The sequence below is a fragment of the Erinaceus europaeus genome, chromosome 4 (assembly GCF_950295315.1).
Source record: "Erinaceus europaeus chromosome 4, mEriEur2.1, whole genome shotgun sequence".
Taxonomy (NCBI): Eukaryota; Metazoa; Chordata; class Mammalia; order Eulipotyphla; family Erinaceidae; genus Erinaceus; species Erinaceus europaeus.
In genome coordinates this window covers 37,149,322-37,169,689 of record NC_080165.1, presented here as the reverse complement: position 1 = coordinate 37,169,689, position 20,368 = coordinate 37,149,322, and the positions used below count along the sequence as shown (strand labels likewise).

The 20,368-nt window shown below is 38.2% G+C and overlaps 1 protein-coding gene and 2 non-coding genes across 3 annotated transcripts; 2 read left to right on the top strand and 1 right to left on the bottom strand.

Annotated features, from left to right (window-relative positions):
- Positions 1-423: 423 nt before the first annotated feature.
- Positions 424-485, top strand: LOC132538478 (U7 small nuclear RNA). Its single transcript, XR_009549834.1, has one exon. It is a non-coding gene; the product is annotated as a U7 small nuclear RNA (small nuclear RNA).
- Positions 486-798: 313 nt separating this feature from the next.
- Positions 799-860, bottom strand: LOC132538480 (U7 small nuclear RNA). Its single transcript, XR_009549836.1, has one exon. It is a non-coding gene; the product is annotated as a U7 small nuclear RNA (small nuclear RNA).
- An 8,280-nt stretch (positions 861-9,140) lies between these two features.
- On the top strand, positions 9,141-9,524 carry LOC103116073 (histone H2B type 1-A-like). The gene has a single exon (XM_007525937.1). The coding sequence runs from the start codon at positions 9,141-9,143 to the stop codon at positions 9,522-9,524; it is 384 nt and encodes a 127-aa protein (XP_007525999.1).
- Positions 9,525-20,368: the final 10,844 nt, after the last annotated feature.

The following is a 20,368-nucleotide window of genomic DNA, read 5'->3' as shown; positions in this document are numbered from 1 at the left end:
GCCCCACTGATATTTCTTAAGGAACCAAATAGCCAGTATTATGCTGGGGCATATATACACCACATATTATATGTGTACACATAAGATACATGTATAAAATAAGCATGATATATAAATGAAAGAATGAGAATGGTCCATCTTACTCAGATAAAAGCACACATAAGTTAGAATAATAATGTATAGGTCTTGAGGATATTCTTACCTAAAGAACACCAAATTCTATGAAAGCAAAATAAGGCAGATATACTGTTTTACTTTGCTGATGTCTTATGGAGGTAATCACTTGGATTACATAAAAATCTTGTATACTTTCTGACACAATCATTCTATATCTAAGAATGGTTTAAATATTTGAGAAAATGGCTGTTTGCATATGAACATTCAGTACAGCTTTGTTTGTAATAATATTTAAAGTAGCTTGAATAGTGTTACAGCTCTTTTAGAATTTGTCTAGCAGGTCTTCCGGTTCCTACCGGAAGGCCCTAAAAAAAAAAAATAATAATAAAGTAGCTTGAATAAACAATGAGTATAATATAGTTCAGTCAATTATGGTATGTTTATTACAGTACATAGTGATTAAAGTAGGCTCTAAAGCTAATGTGTCTCATTTGAAATACCGGATCCAATGCTAGCTCTATGATCAGAGACCTCTTCATCAGTAAAATAGGTATGTATACCAGTAATTTTTTTTGCCACCAGCACTGTCATTGTTGGGGTTCAGTGCTGACACTATGAATCCACTGCTAGCAGCAGCCATTTTTGTCTTTCCATTTTTTTTTCTTTTTTTTTTTTGGGGGGGGGGGCCTTCCAGTAGGAACCGGAAGACCTGCTAGACAAATTCTAAAAGAGCTGTAACACTGCTTCCATTTTTTTTTCTATTTTATTTGACAGGACAGAGAAATTTAAGAAAGGATGGGAGATAGGGAGTGAGAAAGATAGACACATGAAGACCAGCTTATAGAGTGAGAGAGATAGATGCATGTAAACCTACTTCACTTGTGAAGCAACCCCATGCAGGTGAGGAACAGTTGTTTGAACCCTAGTCCTTCCACATGGTGATATTTGAGCTTAACCAGTGCACCATTGCCTTGTCCCTATAGCAGTATTTACCCATAAAGTTATTTTAAGGGTGCATAGAATCTCCCCCTTTAAGTTTTTTTTTTTTTTTACATTTTATTTTATTTATTTATTTTCCATTTTTTTGCCCTTTTTTATTGTTGTTGTAGTTATTGTTGTTATCGATGTCATTGTTGTTAGATAGAACAGAGAGAAATGGAGAGAGGAAGGGAAGACAGAGAGGGGGAGAGAAAGATAGACACCTGCAGACCTGCTTCACCGGTTGTGAAGCGACTCCCCTGCGGGTGGGGAGCCCCAGGCTCGAACTGGATCCTTAAGCCTTAAGTCCTTGTGCTTCGCACCATGTGCACTTAACCTGCTGCGCTAAGGTCGGACTCCCCCCACCACTTTAAATTTTAATGAATGACAGCACTGCATAGATGCTACCCCAGTTCAGATTAAGATTTTCCAATAAACCTGTTATGATACTGAAATTACATTATCCAAAGGTCTACTTCAAGTTAAAGGTTAGATGGGCCCTGAAGTTTTGTTTTGAAGGTGGTGTGTGTGTGTGTGTGTGTGTGTGTGTGTGTGTGTGTGCGTCTGTGTAAGAAGTGGCTATATTCTCTCCTTGGTAAGAGGGTTCAGGGAAAGTGAATTCTTTCTTCCTGAGAAAAGGCTGAGCAATCAACATGCTACTCAGTCCTTCTTATAAGGATCTTCTATCTTTAAATAAGAACCATGTCAACCCACAGATATTTTTCAGTATGGCAGTGGGTCATATTGTTCCATGTAGCAGAGGATCCTGGTTCTTCCTGAAGCCTCAATCCTTACTTTTCCACCAGTGGTATTGTGCCACAGTATGGTTGGTCTTACCAATCTTGTGAATATCACACTTTATCTTGATCATAAGGCCCTAACTGAAGTCTGTGCTTCTCTGGCACAAATCTTTACCAGTGTTTCTGCACTCAGTAATCGTCTACTTCATGGTGAGGAAGCCATGACATCAGTTTGTTAGTGGACTTGTTCCTAAGAGAAATGGCTACCCTTGGATCTGGGTACTAACCTAATCATAGCCTCAGTTTTTCAGTATTTGGTGAATCTGCTATAGCAGTTGTGCTCTATAGTTGCTGAAGTTGCAGCATAATTTTAAGTAAACTTCATTTCTCACAACTTCCAGAGTATATGTCAGGCGAGATATAGCCAACATTTTATTTTTCCCTTTCAATACAATAAATATACAGTCTTTAACTGCAGACTTTGTTTTCTCTACAGTTTTGATAAACTGAGTCATCCTAGCTTTCTCCCATAATTTGCTTCCTCTTCATTCAACACAGTGAAGATCTTGTGCTCATATTCCTTGTCAAATTGAGGATTTCTGTATTAGTGCCTAGTAGCAATTTGACTTCTGCCTGGGCTATCTCCAGTAGTCTCAAAACAGCATTTGACATGCCTGATGCCGGCCCCATCCATCCTCACACAGCTTTCATTGAAGTGGTAGTCATCTTGGTTGGTTACAAGTATCCTACAAAGACTATCCTCAGTGTACCTGAGCAAGTAAGCAAGTGACAATGGGATAGAAAAAAAGAGAGGATGTGTGTATTTTCACAGAGTCCTAATCTGTGCATCACACAACTAGACACTAAGAATCTACAAATCCCAAAGGGAAAAGCTGAAAGAAAACATTTGCACCTCTTCCCATTATCCTTAGAAGACTGGCATATTCTTGGTCTCAATAAATGTCTTTTGATGGATTGCTATGCTTATTAAAAAATAAGTTACAACTACTATGACACTGAGGAAAAATATAATTATATAATGGCTTAAAATCATATAAGAAAAAAAATTTTTTAATTTATAAAAAGGAAACATTGACAAAACCATGGGATAAGTGGCACAACTCCACACAATTCCCACTACCAGAACTCTGTATCCCATCCCATTCCCTGACAGTTTTTCTATTCTTTAACCCTCTGGGAGTATGGACCTAAGGTCACTGTGGGATGCAGAAGGTGGAAGGTCTGGCTTCTGTAATTGTTTCCCTGCTGAATTTGAGATTGACAGGTTGATCCATACTCCTAGCCTGTCTCTCAAAGAGAAAATATTCTATCTGCCCAAATCCTAACCAAAAGCATGCAAATTAAAAAAATTCTGTCAAGATGTCTACATAATGAGTACTTTTCCCCACTCAATTTTCTAAGTTGCTCTTATTAAAATGCTAAAGTTAGCAGCTGGAACCCTGAACAAAAATGTATTAAGGTATTCAAAAGCTATTAATTATTATCTTTACTGTTTTAGTATTGTGAAATGCTAAACAATTAAGACAATACACCCCCCCCAAAAAAACACTATAGTTTAGAAGAGAAAGGCATTAAATTAACTTCTACTGGAACATGTTAATTGCTATAATTGAGTCACTCAGGAATCAATAAAACAAAAGGGGCATCTAAATAGCCATAAGGTGGGGGTTCTCAAAGAAAGCTTCAGCAATTATGCAAATATATGAACATCATCCTTTTTTTATACAACCATCTTTATTCACTGAGGATTTTTTTCCTACAAGATTGTCGCTGCTTCAGAAATACAATTGCATACTTCCTCAAATAAGCACTAGCAAAGCCACACCCATCAACCATCACAAAAGGGCCCATCTCACTGATCTGGTTCATGATTTAACATTGGCTTACAAAATGATAAAGTGAGTATAGTTTCACACCCATATATGTGTATATACCTTATTTTACCTATTACCAACTTCCTGTGCCCTTCCTCTTCCCTCTGATAAGCATAACATTTTAAAATATTCTACTTAATTTGTTTTTAAAATTTATTTACTTTTATGAGACAGAGATGAGAGTACCACTTTGATCAAGCATAGGATGCTGCTTGGGATAGCATTTGGCTTAAGTTCTATTTTTGTTTCAACACCTCGTTGTTCTAATTAGTATTGTTTTATAATATAAACTGAAGTCAGGGAGTGTGAGACCTTCATCCTTCCACCAGGGTTATTGTTCAGGCTTGGTGCTGGCACTACTGGTGGGAAGTGGGATGTGAACCTGAGTCTTTGAATTAGGTAGTACATGTGCTTAATGAAGTGTGCTGCTGCTCACCCTTCCTACCCTCAAAGTGTTGATAGAAGCCTCACACGATATTGTCTTCTTCTTTTTGAGTGTTTGCTGTCAATAGGAATATTATCTAATCAGACTTGGCTTGGAGTATCATTATGGAAATAGCCGCAGTGCTGCTCACTGCTACAGCTCCACAGAGGGCAGGGAGATACTTTATTTTGCTAGTGGAGTTAAGTGAACTCCTGCCAGGGCAGACTATCTACACTGGCATGGTAAACTGCTTATATTCCCTTTAAACTGAGTGTGGTGCGAGCTGACTGGTTACAGGGTGGTACACGGGCCCGAACCTATTGGTTACATTGTGAATCATAAAGGTACAAGCGGATGAGGGCAGATTAGCTTCATTCCACGTCCAATCCCGACTGCCAAGGTGCAAGTGAACACAAGATGAAACCTATAATTTGGTTGGCTACATTCTATAAAACGAAAGATTCAACTAGGTTTCATTCTGCTTCACCTAGTTTTGCTGAAATGCAGACATGGCAATCCACCATCCACTGGATTTTATTATTTGGGGAATTTTTCATTTTAGTATTTCATCTATCTCTTGCTTTCATTTCAATCAGAAATGAGTTCAGTCAGTATCTCATATGAAAACACAGTATATAAATATGCCAGATGGCTCCACATTGTGCCATCTTTTTCTTTTTCTTATTTTTTTTTAAAAAATTTTTATTTATAGAAAGGAAACATTGACAAAACCATAGGATAAGAGCGGTACAGCTTTGCACAATTCTTACCACTAGACCTCTGTATACCAATCCCTCCACTGATAGCTTTCCTACTCTTCAACCCTCTGGGAGTATGGACCCAAGATCCTTGTGGGATGCAGAAGGTTGAAGGTCTGGCTTCTGTAATTGCTACCCTGCAGAACATGGGCGTAGACAGGTCCATCCATACTCCCAGCCTGCCTCTCTCTTTCCCTAGTGGGGAAGGGTTCTGGGGAAGCAGAGCTCCAAGGCACATTGGTGGGATTGTCTGTCCAGGGAAGTCTGGTCGCATCCTGTTAGCATCTGGAACCTGGTGGCTGAAAAGAGAATTAATATACAAAGCCAAACAAATTGTTGAATAAGCATGGACCTAAAGGCTGGAATAGTGCAGATGAAGTGTTTTGTAGATAGCTAGTAGGCATATTTTAGTTATATTTCAAAGGGCCTGTAGCTATACTAGTGTTTTTTTTTCTTGTTTTTGTTTGTTTGTTTTTTTTGTCTGAGCCTGAAATCTGATACGCAAGTGAATCTTAATTATTGTCTGGGGAGATGATGTCATGACTCGGAAAAGGACCAGAAAGCTGGATCAGGGAAGAGAGTAGCTCCCCAATATGGGAAAGGTGTATAAATATTGTTGACTGTAAACCCCATTGATTTGATGTGATCTGGGGCTTTGCCATCTTTTTCTTAAGGTAGTAGGAGGTTATGTCTTCAGTCTTCATGCTCTTAATGTACTGGTCTAAGAACAACCCTAAAGTAGATAAAACTAAAGGAAATTCAAGAAACACCAGAAATGTCATAGTTCTATTACACATTACCATCCATACCATGTCCTGAAGCAGGCTTACTCCAACAGTGGAGTCTGCTGCAGCCAAATTCATGAAATTTTTAATGACATTTGAGTATATTACTGTTGAGTCTATTCACTTGGATAACTACAACAGGCTATCCATCATGTACAGGAAATTCCAAAGGATTATTACCTACTAATGCTAAAGAATCTAGCCATGCAAACTGTGTGTGGTGTACTATGTTCATTCACCAAACACAGCAGCTATAAGTGAGCTGTACCTAGGAAAAAACTAATATGTAAGACCAGAGACACTTGTAAACAAAACAAAACATGGCTCCTTTTAAGGTTAAACAAAAGAGAGGTTTACTCATAAAATCACTGTGAATGTGATGGGAGAAGTGTAGCTAGAAAAATAGGCAAAAGCCTAAAGTCTGAAACTAAGTTACCCAAGATCACCACATGAAAAGACCAGGATCAATCCGGAGCCACACCAAATGGAGAATGCCAAGATGAAGGTAATCCAATCAAGAGGGCCAACTGCTGCAAGTCTGTGCTTAATTATATATACCCCCTTGTCAGTCTGCTCCACCTCAGGTTGATGTCATTTGTATGCTAATTGTTCCAAACTCCTGTTGGGGTCACAACAAGACACTTTACAAACAACTGTAGTCTACTAATTTTTTTTCATCTGTTGTTTTCCCAGCTGTTTTTAGGGCTGGGGCTTAATTTGACCCTTTAAAAATAATTGACATTATTTCAGTGAATGTCTTAACTTGAGAACGGTTTAAATTTAAGGAAAGTTGTGAGGCTAATATGGCTTTTATACAATCTTCAATCTGCTTTTTCCCTCCATTTTATTAGGGGGGGTTATGTTGAATTTCTCATTTCACTAGTATAGGTGTCAGCAAAAGACCCCAAGTGAGATACTTTTCCACCGTCATGTACCAGGACTCTTTAACTATTCCCTCCCTGTTGCTCTCAAGTACAGTACTTCTGGTATGGAAATACCCACAAGCAGCTCCAAATATCACAGCTTGATAATACTACAGCTCCATGGTGTTACAAGTCTAAAGTGCAGCAACTCCACACTTAAAGTACTTTATTACAATAGGAGAGTACAATAAGCTTCTACCTAACCAGACTACCTGCAGTGGCTTGGAAAATCGCTTATATGCCCTTCAAACTGGGCACAGAGTAAGCTGATTGGTTACAGGGTAGTCTTGGAAGATGTACATTTTGAATGGTTACAAAGTGCACTAACTAGGTGTGCTCAGGTACAATGTGTAAAGTGCGAAAAGGATTGATTATATTGTGAGCCATCAAGGTACAATGTAAAATGAAGGATGAGAAAAAAAAGGAAGGATGAGGTGAATGGGCTACATTCCATGCTCAATCCCGACTGCCAAGGTGCAAGTCAATGCAAAATGAAAGATACTGTTTGTTTGGTTACATTCTATAAAATGGAAAATTCAACTTGATTGGTTACAAAGTGAAAGATACAACTGAAAAGTGAAAGATACAAGTGAAAGATTACACTCTACTTTGCCTAGGTTTGCTGAAACACGGGCATGGCAATTTGCCATCCGCTGTAGATCTTACTCTTTTTTGGGAAATTTTTTACTTCACCTCAGGCATGAAAGTCTGTAATGATACCAATGGCAACACCTCATTCTGTTGCTTCTTTTTCTAGTTAAAACTTTTGGGAAGTATGACTCATATTCTTTAACTTCAAATAATTATGATAGAATTGTGAACATGTCATATTCCTGCCTCCAGTACTCTACCACACTTTAGGTAAACAACCCTGACATGCCTTTTTTCTACATTTTAAGATACATTTCTGTGATGCCTTATAAGTATGTGTGAAGCCACCTTTACTAAATTTTAATTTGCTAGTACTATTACAACTGTTTGAGATTTAAAGATTCATGACACTAAATTACTAGCAGGTTTGAAGGAAAGCTCCTTTCTTGAAATTACCTTATGGAAATCATGTACTCACACTAGATTGGCTAATGCTTCATAAGGAATACAACCAGTTAAGTTGGAAGCTGCTGGATTACCTGTTCCCTGTTTATTGTAATTCATCATTTGGTTATGACCCTTAGATTGTTGAAATTTAAGCCTTAATAGAATCCAACTGTTATTACTAGAATAGGTACTAAATGGTAATTCCATACTAATTTAAGTTTTGCTTTTCTAGAGGACTCTAATGTGTTAACTCTGCTAGTAAAAATTGATGGAATGGCTGTTCTCCTACAGTAGGTCACTGAAGTCATTCTTGTCCAAAAGTATCTAGAGAACTTCTGAGTTTGACTTAACTTTTCTCCACTGTAATGTGACTTGAAAAACGTCTTCAAAAAAATCCCGATTTATTGAAAAGTTATACAGTGTTGTGGTATGTGTACAGTCCTTATTAATGATTTAAGTGACTCTGAAATGAGCATTTGGTTTCTCTGCAAATATTTGGGTCATTCCTTGGCACTCACCATTTGGAGAACTAATTACTCTCGACTTGCTCTCAGTATTCTTGGGCAGCAGTGTCGCCTTGATGTTGGGCAGTACTCCACCCTGAATGATAGTCGCAGCTCACAGTAGTTAAGTTCCTCATGGTTGCAAATGGCCAGCTGCAGATGGCATGTAGTGGTGCCAGTTTTCTTGTCGTGGAATGCATTACCAGCTTTAGGATCTTAACAGTCAAGGACAGCACCCAGGTAAACTTGTGTGACGACCCCATTATTCTCAAGAGTAGTTGCTTTTGCAGAGAAAGTGGTAGATTTGATCCATGGTAATTGCAACCCTGTTCTTTTTTTTTTTTTTAGTTGATTTTCTGAGTTTTTTTTCTTTTTTTAAAATTTTTTATTTAAGAAAGGATTAATTAACAAAACCATAGGGTAGGAGGGGTACAATTCCACACAATTCCCACCACCCAATCTCCATTTCCCACCCCCTCCCCTGATAGCTTTCCTATCCTCTATCCCTCTGGGAGCATGGACCCAGGGTCATTGTGGGTTGCAGTTTCTGTGAGAGAGAGCATGTTCACACGTATCCGTAAACTACAGCAACCCTGTTCTTAAAGAGTGAAATTTAACTTGTTTTTTTCCACCTTAACTTCGTGCACCCAGAGATAAGCTGAACAGCTGGGTAATCAAGTACAACAGGCGTGAATGCAGTGCAGTAGGCATGCTTTGTCCTGTGATTGGTTGGAACCATCTGGCCAATCAAAAAGTTTCACTGGAATACTTAATTTGCATGCACTACTCAGCATTATCCAATCAGATGCTGGTTTCCTAAGACGTCATTCAAAGCCTTAAGTATAAATGCTGCTCTTGCCGGCCTCGACTATCTATTGCTTGGTAGGAGTGATCTAAAAGAGTTGTAAACTTCTATGGTTGTAACACTTAAGGGCTGTAACACTTTATAGAGCTGTGACTTGAGAGCTGTGTACTAATTATGCCGGAGTTGTCTTCCAAAAGTGCTGCGGCACCTAAAAAGAACTTGAAGAAATCTGTGGTTAAGACTGAGAAGAAAGAAGAGAGAAGGCGCAGAAGAATCCGCAAAGAAAGCTATTCAGTCTACATCTACAAGGTGCTGAAGCAAGTGCACCCTGATACTGGTATCTCTTCAAAAGCTATGAGCATTATGAACAGTTTTGTCACTGATATCTTTGAGCGGATTGCAGGGGAGGCCTCCCATCTGGCTCATTATAATAAGCGGTCTACTATTACCTCCAGGGAGATTCAGACTGCTGTGCGCCTGCTATTGCCGGGAGAGCTGGCTAAACATGCAGTGTCTGAGGGCACTAAGGCTGTCACCAAGTACACCAGCTCCAAGTAAACTTAACCAAGTAAGCGATTTTATACTGAACTCAAAGGCTCTTTTCAGAGCCATTTACCATCGTTTCAAAGAGCTGTTCCACTTAATGGGAATGAATCAGGTCATAATGAAAGGCTTCAAGAATGTTTATTTCTAAGGCTAATAGTGGAAATTAAGTTCAGTATTAACCACTACAAAAGCTAGACGTTAGTGTAACACTCCCCCCCCACACACACCAGCGTTATTACAGGATTGGTGCTGGCTCCTGAAATCCACCACCCCTGGTAATTTTCTCCACTCTTATTTTCATTTAGTAAAGCAGTAGTTGAAGGGGAAGAGATAAAGAAAAACATTTGTAGCATGTTGCCACTACTGAAATCTACCCCATTGTAGGTGCTTTTTTTTTTTTTTTTTTTTTTTAACCCGGGGCATTGTGTATGGTAAACATGTGCTCAACTGATGTGCTTTTGAAGTGATTAAATAGCACTTTAGTAAACAGGTTTCATATTTTTAAGAGATTCATGTATTTAAGGAGGTCCTGGTGGTCTTTATTAAGGATGGAACAGTACTACAAAGGAAACAAGAAATTTCTGATCTGTGCCTATGATAATGAGTTATGGGGCTAAAAGGGTGAAGCTTTCCCCTTAGACAAGTGGTAGATCCTAGGACCATAGGAAAGTGGCATAAGGAGTATTAATACTTAATGTTACACATTGCTAGATAAGAGTTCTTAGCAGATCCTGTCTAGCAACACAAGTTGTAGCGATTTAAAGCTCAAAAGTTCGGAATTTCTTGGTCAGTTGATGTTTGTATTAGAAGTCTTGTTTTCTAACATTTCTAGTTAACCATTGCTCAACCAGTTCTGAGGGTTCTCGGTTAATCACTTATCTATAGAGTGGTAACTAAAATGCCAGGAATGGTTCCAGCCAGATAACGCATCTGGATAGTGTACCTGCGTTACCATGTGTGCAACCAAGATTCAAACTTGGCTCTTAACTATGCTCAATGTCACGGCAACAATTCATAAAGAATATATCCCATAATTTGTGCACAGGGAAGCAACCCTTGTAAAGTCCCTATTTGCTTTATCTGGGAATTCCTCGAGCTCACAGATGAAACCTCTCATACAGCTGTGTTGAGAAAAGGATTATCTTAATGAGTCATAGCTGCTTTCTAATAGCACATAACCCCTGCCGTTTTCATAACTACTCTCTACAGATTACCATATCAAGCTAAGGACTCAGAATTATTGGGCAAAACAAATTATTTGGGTCAATGTTAAGTAATTTTGATTTTTCAGACCAAACCTGATAAAGCTTTTATAGACTGTATACTTCGGCTATAAATAACAGCACCAACTGAGCTGATAGAAGTAATGCCATTAATCAGGATGCCTAAAGTAAAAGCACTGCAGGAGGGCCACTGTCCTGCACTTGTGTTGTTTCTGCTCTTCAATTTTTACTCAGTATGTTGCTCAGACATGAGAAAGTAAAGGTGCTGGGTTTCTAACAGAGCAAGGAAAATATTCCCAGTTGAACTTAATTCTTACTCCATTTTCTAGAACTGTGCCCTCCACCGGCGTTCTTGTCATTCACCATAAAATTGGAATGGACTAATTTCATTTTTCCATGTGAACTTGGCAATTTTTTTTAATTAAATGTATTTTCTAGGTATGTTTTGCAAATGTTGTTTTCCCCTCTTCATACTTTGATTATTTTTAAATGAAAATATTTCCATAATTTTTGTACCTCTACTGAATTGACTTATATTCACCTTCACTTATAAATTGTTGGACTTTGCAAGCATATTTAAAAAGTAGTAAATATTTACCTTTTAGTAAATAACATTTTTATTATTTCAGTATCTCACAACTTCATAATTACATTAAGTGAACAACAATGAAGAAAGATGTTCATTTTGAAATGAAAAATCTATAGGCGGTGCTGGTGGGCCCTCACTTCGACATTCCAGTATGCCAAGTGGCAGGCTCTGATTGTAGCCAACCTGATCTCACCTTTATTGTCAGCACCTTGATGGACTTTAATCAATCAGCTTGTGTCACACCCGGTTTGAAACTGATAAAAAGCTGGGTACTGCAGTATAAGCTGTTGCAGGTCTGTTAGGATTAGGCCTGTAACTTGTTATGGTAAAATAAACATGATTCCCTACTTTCCATGTGGCCTCAGGTCTCTTTCTTTGGTTACTCTGAGCTATAACATGGAATTAAAAAACATTTATTTGTTCCTTCCCTTTTGTGGCCTTGTTGTTTTGTTATTGTAGCTATTATTGTTGTTGGATAGGACAGAGAGAAATGGAGAGAGGAGGGGAGGACAGAGAGGGGGAGAGAAAGATAGACACCTGCAGACCTGCTTCACTGCTTGTGAACTGACTCCCCTGCAGGTGGGGAGCCAGGGGTTTGAACCGGTATCCTTATGCTGGTCCTTGCGCTTCGCGCCATGTGTGCTTAACCTGCTGCCCTACCACCCGACTCCCTAACATGGAATTTTTATTACAATTTCTCACTTTATTAAAGAGTCTTCTGCATTATTTATGATCAGATATATTTCAGTGTAATGAATTCTTTATATTTTTGTATTGATTTAATAGTGATTATTAAGACTGTAGGATAAGAAGGGTATAATTCCACATAATTCCCATCACTAGAGTTCCATATCCCATCCCCTCCATTGGAAGCTTTCCTACTTTTATCACTTAAGAGTACAGGCCCAGGATCATTATGGGGAGCAGAAGGTGGGAGGTCTGTCTTCTGTAATTGCTTCTCTGCTGGACATGGGTGTTGGCAGGTCACTCCATATTCCCAACCTGTTTCTATCTTTATTGGGACAGGGTTCTGGAGAGGTGGGGTTCCAGGACACATTGGTGAGGTCCTCTGCCCAGGGAAGTGAGGTTGGTGTCTTGGTAGCACCCACAACTTGGTGGCTAAAAAGCATTAAGATATAAAGAACAAATTAATAATCAGGAGTCTAGAGAATATAGCAGATGAGATTTGGGGTCTCCCTTTTTTGGAAAAAGCTAGGAAGCCTATTTGAGGTACATTCCAAGGGGGGGGTATGACTACTAATTTTGCCTGAGTTCTACAACTAACATGCAGGTGGGCTAAAGGTATTGTCTGGGGGAGATGGTGTCAGAGTTGGGAAAAGGACTAGAAAGCTGGATGCGGGAAGAGTAGCTCCCAAATATGGGAAGAGCATCTAAATACCACTAATTGTAAACCCCCATCAATTTGACCTGGGGTTCACATTCAGCAAAGGAGCCTGTGTAATTTCTGCATCCCTGTAGGTCTGAAATGAAGAATTGTACATTTGCTTTATTAAGAGTTATAAGCTGGGGTAGCTAGGTGCCCAGTAAAGCACACATGGTCACCATGCACAAGAACCTGGGTTCGAGCCCCCACTCCCTAGCTGCAGGGGGTACTTTTCATGAGTGGTGAAGCAGATCTGCACGTGACTTTCTCCTTATCTCCCATCCCCTCTCAATTTCCTTCTGTTAAATAAAATAGAAAAAAAAAGTTTAAAAAGAAAAAGAAAAAAACATCGCTGAAAGTGGTGGATTCATGGATTCGTAGTACCACCACCAAACTCCAGTGATAACCCTGGTGGCAAAAAAAAAAAAAAAAAAAAGTTCTAAGTTGGGTTGGGGAGATAACATAGTAGTTTGTACAAAAAGCTTTAGGCTCTGAGGTCCCAGGTTCAATCTCCAGCACCACTATAAACTCAGAGCTGAGCTGTGTTCTGGTCTCTCTTTACTTTTCTCTCTTCCTCTTATTAAATTTAAAAAAGTTGTAAGTCAAGAATTGATGAATTTTATAAAAGTTTTTAGTATCTCCATTAATAGATTGTTCATCTTTATATATTTTATGAATTATTTTAACAAACTTCCTAATACGTAATCATCCTTGCATTTTGCAATACCCCCTCCTTGGGTACCATATACTATTTCTTAATTATTCTGAGACATGATTTATTCTATATTGCAAATTAAATTGGCACATATAATTGCATTCAGCAAAGTTCAGCTTTTGGTATAATTTTTAAAAGGTGGCAGGACCAGTGAAATAGCTTACTGCTTTGCCACGTCTGCGGCTAGAGTTGGAGCCCGACTTCCATCACATTGAAGGAAGCTTCTTCTTCTAGCGTTTGCCCTTCTTCCGTAGCCAGTCAACAGCATCAGGTTGAGACTGATGTAAAGTTTCGAGACCTCCTTTGACTCTGGAGAGGTGGCAGTCGTTGACTATGTGGGTCATAGTCTGTCTGGAGCCGCAGGGGCAGTTAGGGTCGTCTCTGGCTCCCCAGCAATGGAACATATTGCGGCGCACCGGCCATGGCCTGTTCGATAGCGATTGAGGAGGGCCCAATCATAACGTGCTAGGTCAAAGCCGGGTTGACGCTTGCAGGGGTCTGTGATGAGGTGTTTGTTCTTTACCTCAGCTGACTGCCAACTCTGCTTCAATTCTGTGGTTTCTCTCTCTCCGCTTCCTTCCTTCCCTCTCTTCCTTTATCTAAAAAAAAAAAAAAAAAGTGGATTATTCATTTTTGTATTGCTTGAAAACATTCTAAAATTTCTTCCAATTGAAATGAAAAATCCACAGGCAAAAAGAAGGTAGATTCTCATTTATCCATTCCAATATCCAGACTGGAAATCTTGGTGGAGTTTGATTGTAGCCAATCAGCTCTCACCTTTTGATATTGTCAGCACCATGGACTCTATTTGTAGCCAGTCAGCTTGTGCTGCGCCCACCTTGTAAAAGATAAAAAGATGGGTGCTGATGTACAAGGTTGTTTAGGCCTGGTAGGAACTGACCTGAAACTCATGAACGAGAAGTAAACAAAATTACGAGGCCTTGGGCTTATTTGGCTAAAAGTGAACTATAACACTGGAGAGCTGAAACACAGATTTTTTTTTTCTGTACCACAATAAAATAACTTCCTTTCTAGTATAATTGATACTTTATGCTTTATGATGATTTTTAACATTTTCTGAATTTTTCTTTGCAAATTGTCCCTTTTAGATTTGTTAATAATTTGAAATAAAGTCTGGGGGACTTTTTGACACTAGTGCATTCCAGTATCCTGAGTGGCGGGCTCTGATTGTAGCCAACCTGCTCTCACTTTTATTGTCAGCATCTTGATGGACTCTGTTTGTAACCAATCAGTTTGTGTCTTGTCCAGTTTGAAACTGATAAAAGCTGGGTACTGCGGTACCAGTGTGTGCAGGTGCGGTAGGAATAAGACTGTAATCTGCTAACATAAAACACGTTAACTCCCTGACCGCCAGGCAGCCCCAGTTCTTGCTCCTTGGTTACTTTTGAGCTATAATACAGAATTTTTTAACTACATTAGCAATAGTTCAAAATGATTTTCTTTCTACTTATACTGAATATTAGAATAGCTATCAAAGTAGTTTATAAAGAATGGGTCTCTTTCTTAGTAATCTTAACTTCAAATGTGTTATTACTAATGTTTCAAATGTATTATTTTAAAATGAGGTGACTATCCTCACATCAACCATCTGCCATGAAATATTTGTAAGTTATATTGTTCAAGAAAGTTATTTCAGTATTTTCTTAGAAAACTGATCTTTGATGATTTTGTTGTCCGTACTGTATTTGTATCTATAACTCCATTCTTATTCTTTATGCACTTGTGTATTCTTAATCACAGACTATATTAACTATTGGCTAATTTGATTATTCTTAAAAATACATTTCTTGGGAGTCGGGTGGTAGCACAGCAGGTTAAGCGCACGTGGCACTAAGCGCAAGGAAAGGCTAAGGATCCTGGTTTGAGCCCCTGGCTCCTCACCTTCAGGGGAATTGCTTCACAGGTGGAGTCAGGTCTGCAGGTGTCTATCTTTCTCTCCCCAGTTTTCCCCTCCTCTCTCCTTTTTTCTCTGTCCTATCTAACAACGACATCAATAACAACAATAACAACAACAACAAAGGGCAATAAAAAGGGAAAATATATAAAAATAAAAATATATATTTCTTCACTCATTAAAATTTCACTTGCTAAGTTTTACTTTTTCTTAATCTTTTTTTTCTATTTCTCATTATTTATTCATTGTGTTTTTACTGATTCACTTTTGCCTTTCCTCGTTTTTAAAAAGGTACTTATTTTGAAATGAGAAACTGCAGCTGGTGGTTTCTTCCGCATTCCAGTATCCCAAGTGGCAGTCTCTAATTACAGCCAACCTACTCTCCTCTTTACTATCAACACCTTGATGGACTCTGTAACCAATAAGCTTGTGTTGAGCCCAGTTTGAATTTGATAAAAACTGGATACTGCCGTACAAGTGTGTTCAGGCCTACTAGGAATCAGTTTGTAACCCGTTAAAATAAAATAAATATCATACCTCGCTCTCTATGCAGCCTCAGGTCTCATTCTTTGGTTACCTGTGAGTTATAATACGAGAGATATTATGGAATTTTTTTTTACAATATTTTCAAAGAGATAATTCTCATACTGCACAGTTTCCATGTAAGTGAGTTTCTTTTAGTTTAAATAACACCAATTATCCAACAGTACACTTCAAATTTCATTAATAGTAATTGCAAGAATTACAAATTTTACTGCCCCCGTTTCAGTTCACAACTCACTGCACAAGTAATACCCATCACAATCACTGACCTACCATATTTATTTTATAAAATTTATTGGTGATTGTAAAACATATTAGCTTATTCAAAAATAGAAAACATGCATTTTAGTTGTCTTCTAAGAACATACATCCATTTAATAAAAAATCCGCAGGCAAAGAATGAAGAAGGAGAAGAGAAAACCGGGGCAAGTAGTAGACTCCCACTTCTGCATTCCAGCACCTAAAGTGGAAACTCCGGCAGATTCTATTACAACCAATCAGCTTGAGCTCTCCAGATTTTGTAACCAGTCAACTTGCTCTGTGCCCAGTTTGAGAAGAATAAAAGGTGACTGCCAAGGTGAAAGGTTGTGGAGGCATGGTAGGAATCTAGTGACTAGAAATCACGCTAACTCGTTACCCTCCACACATCCTATCTCCTTTGGCTGCATTCAAGCTGTAATACAATTATTTTCATAGCAGGACTAGATATCTGGCAATTGTTATAGAAACATAAAGCAGCTAGTCAAACTGTCATTAGGCCTCACTTTAGGGAGGTTGGTGAGAAAAACACAGAAAGGTGGGATGGGTCTGTGACCTCCAAATACTAGCCATGTCAGATAAATAAAAGTAAAGTGTAAGCCCAAAACAGTACATGGACTTAACCCCCTCTCCCCCCATAGATTTTTCAAAAGATGCTATCTGCTTGTTTGAATCTCAATCTCAGGGTATTATAGGACTAGCAAGATAGAATAGTCTCAGAAAAAGGCCATGAGAAAATTGGGACTGTGCTTTAAATACAGTAAGATTTATTTTGGAATCTAGAGTAAATAGATAATTTAGATGTTACCTTCCCTAAACATCTCTAGTTGTCAACCCAAATTCACTGCAATGACTCCCCATCAAGATTCACTGTGGATACAGAGCTTTGCTCTCTTAAGTTTAAACTGTTATTTTTTGTGACACAGAGATATAAAGAGTACCAGTAAAAAAGGGAAGAGCACACCTACATCTCTTGAGAAACCTGGATACTGCAACTACCCTAAAGCCACACTAATATCTTTGAACCCTGAAAAGGAGAAATTTTTGCTAGTGCAGTATTTAAAGTCAGAGGGAACCAGTTTAACTTTCACTGCACTGCTCTGGCAGGAAGGCATTGCTAGTCTTTTAGAGCTGGTCATAGGCAAGTTGCTGCGTTTAAACAATCTCATTTTGTTTCCCCAAAATGTAAAGATTATGTTTCTCCTTTCTCCATTATTCACATATTTTTTGAATCAATTGTTATAAGACAAAGTCTGTTTTATGTTTCCTGTCTACCATAGTGAGATAGACATAAACACATGGTATTATTTCAACCAATTATGAGTAAGAGAGATAATCCACTGATCAAGGAAGGGGTTTGTATTTTAAAATTCTGATTTATTTTAAAATTCTTCAATCCAACTCTTTCCTAAGGCGGTGGGGATGCTGCTGAAAATTTAGACTAAATGTGTTTACCAAAAGCAGCTTATCAGGCTGGCAGAACAGCTCATTTAGATAATGTGCTGCTTTGCCATGTGCTCAATCTAGGCTTGAATCCTGTTTCTGCAGCACTGAATGGAGCTTTCATTCTGTGTCCTCTCACTCTTTCTCTGCCCCTATACCTTTATCTCTATCTAAAAAAAAAATAAAAAAATGAAAAGCAACTGACCATCTTTCAAAATGTTAAGAGTCTGACAAAAATGGCAAGGAAAAACTCATGTTATAAAAAATCCTGTAGATACGGAGTTCTGGTGGTGGGAATTGTGTGGAATTGTACCCTTCTTATCCTTTGGTTTTGTCAGTGTTTCCTTTTTATAAATAAAAATTAAAAAGAAAAAAATTCTGTAATATTTCTCTCCAGTGTTATAGCTCAAAAGTAACCAAAGAACAAGACGTGAGGCTGCAGGGAGGGCAGGGAGTTACATTTATTTCATATTAATGGGTTACAGATTTATACCTACTAGACCTGAACAAACCTGTACTGCAGAATACAGCTTTTATCTGTTTCAAACTGACTCCATAAAGGTGCTGACAATAAAGGTGAGAGCAGGTTGGCTGTAATTACAGCCTGCCACTCAGGATACTGGAGTGTGGAAGTGAGAGTCTACCAGCATCACTTATTTTCATTCTTTTGCCTATGGGTTTTTCACTTCATTGTTACCACAAGAACATTGGTCTCAGCTTCAAGACTTCCTCTCTCCATATCTGGGCAGAATCTGTTGGGTACAGTGACCAAGATAAAGATTCAGAGGATCATCATACACAGAAATGTGGGCACATTTTTCCATATGACTTTTTAGTATTCATATTCTACCTAATGGTACTTGTCTTTTTTTTTTTTTCTATAAAGAATACATGTGCTAGAGAATTCCAACTAAACTACAGGTTTCCAGGAAAAAAGGAATAATATAATTCCTCTATGAATCTACTGCTCCTGGTGGATATTTTTTTTTTGCATTTGATTGGATAGAATAGAAATTGAGAGAGGAGAGGGAGATAAAGAGAATAGACACCTGCAGACCTGCTTCACCGCTTATAAAAGCTTGTAAAACATCTCTGCAGGTGGGGAGTTGGATCTCAAACCCATATCCTTGCACAGGTCTTGTGCTTAGTACTATGTGCACTTAACCAGGTGTGCCATTGCCTCGCCCTCAATTTCTTCCTTTTTATGTTGTCAACTTAAATGTTCTTTATCATTGATATTCTTTAAAACACTAGTTTAATTTTATAAGTTAGGCTAAAATACTGCTCAGCTCTGGCATATGGCAATGCCAGGAAGTAAATGTAAACTTTGACATACATGTTTTGTGCTCTTACATGCTGGATAATCCTGGCTCTGGTGTTTCTTAATTTATTGATTTAACATTAGTTTATAGTATTATTAAAATTAGGGTTATAATTTCATATGTACATATGTATATAAGGCCTGTCAATGCTAGTAAACAAGAAAGTTTTTTCTAATTCCCCTATCCTTCCTATTTCCTCTTATAATTACCTTAATTTTCAGTCTGGGTTAATTTTTTTGGTTTCAGTTATTGTATTGAATACCTGGGTAAAACCATAAGACATAATGTAATCACTTCAAGTTCCATCCATTTTTGTCCAGAAAGTCAGCACTATTTTTTTATAATAACTGAGTAATATTCCACTGAGTATATTTCTCACACCTCCTTTATCCCAGTACATCTGTGGATGAAGATTCTGGTTGATTCCACATTGTGACTTTTGTGAATAGTGCTGCCATGGAACATAGGGGTGAAAATATCTTGCCAGTTAATGTCTTCTCCTTTAGGAAAATGACTAGGAGTAGTATTGCAAGATCACAAGGTAGTTCCAATTTTTTAAGTGGGGACATTTTATATAGGGGCTGTACTAGATCACATTCCTGACAATAATATATCAACGTTCCTTTTTCTTCACATCCTCACCAGCACTTGCTTTCAGTCTTTTTGGTGTAGGCCATTCTTATCAATGTCAACTAATATATAACTCTGATTTAAGTCAGTAGTACTGAAACAAGTAATCCGCACACTTTCTAGATTCTGTGTATAATAATCTGTACACTTTGGGCAGACTCTGTAATCAATCTGCTCACATCTTTCAATTCATCAATTATATATATACACACTTTTGAATATCCCTGGTGGACTCTGATTGTAGCCAATTCACTTGTGCCTTTGATTCAGTTTATTTTGTAACCAACCAATCCTTACCTTTTTTGATCATGCCCTGTAACCAATTAACTTGCACTGAGCATAATTTGAAAAGGATAAAAGCTGTTGCCCAAAGCAGAGTGGAACAGTCAGTTGTGGTAAGAATCCATCTGATTCTTTCATAATGAAGTAAATGTAACTCCCTCCCTCAATGTGGCCCTGGCCTTGGTCTTGTTCTTGGTCAAACCAGAGCTGTAACACTCTAGAGGTGTAGCACTTCAGAGCTGAAACAGGGCTTTTTCCATGACAGTACATCAAAATAAACTACCTAAAGTATGGTAAGAAATTTCACAACTCAATAAAAAACCATTCAACTCAATAGAAATGTGAGAAAATCTGAACAGGCATTTTTACTATGAAGTAGATATACAAATGACCCACATTACAGCTCCACACATGGGTCAAAAAAATGGGACTGAGAACCAAGTGCATCACTGATGAGGTAAGCGGTTTCCACCAGTGTCAACAAGAACCATTGAGTTAGCTCAGGCTATTTATTGCCTTTGCAAAGGGGGCATGGTGTTCAGGATTCATAGT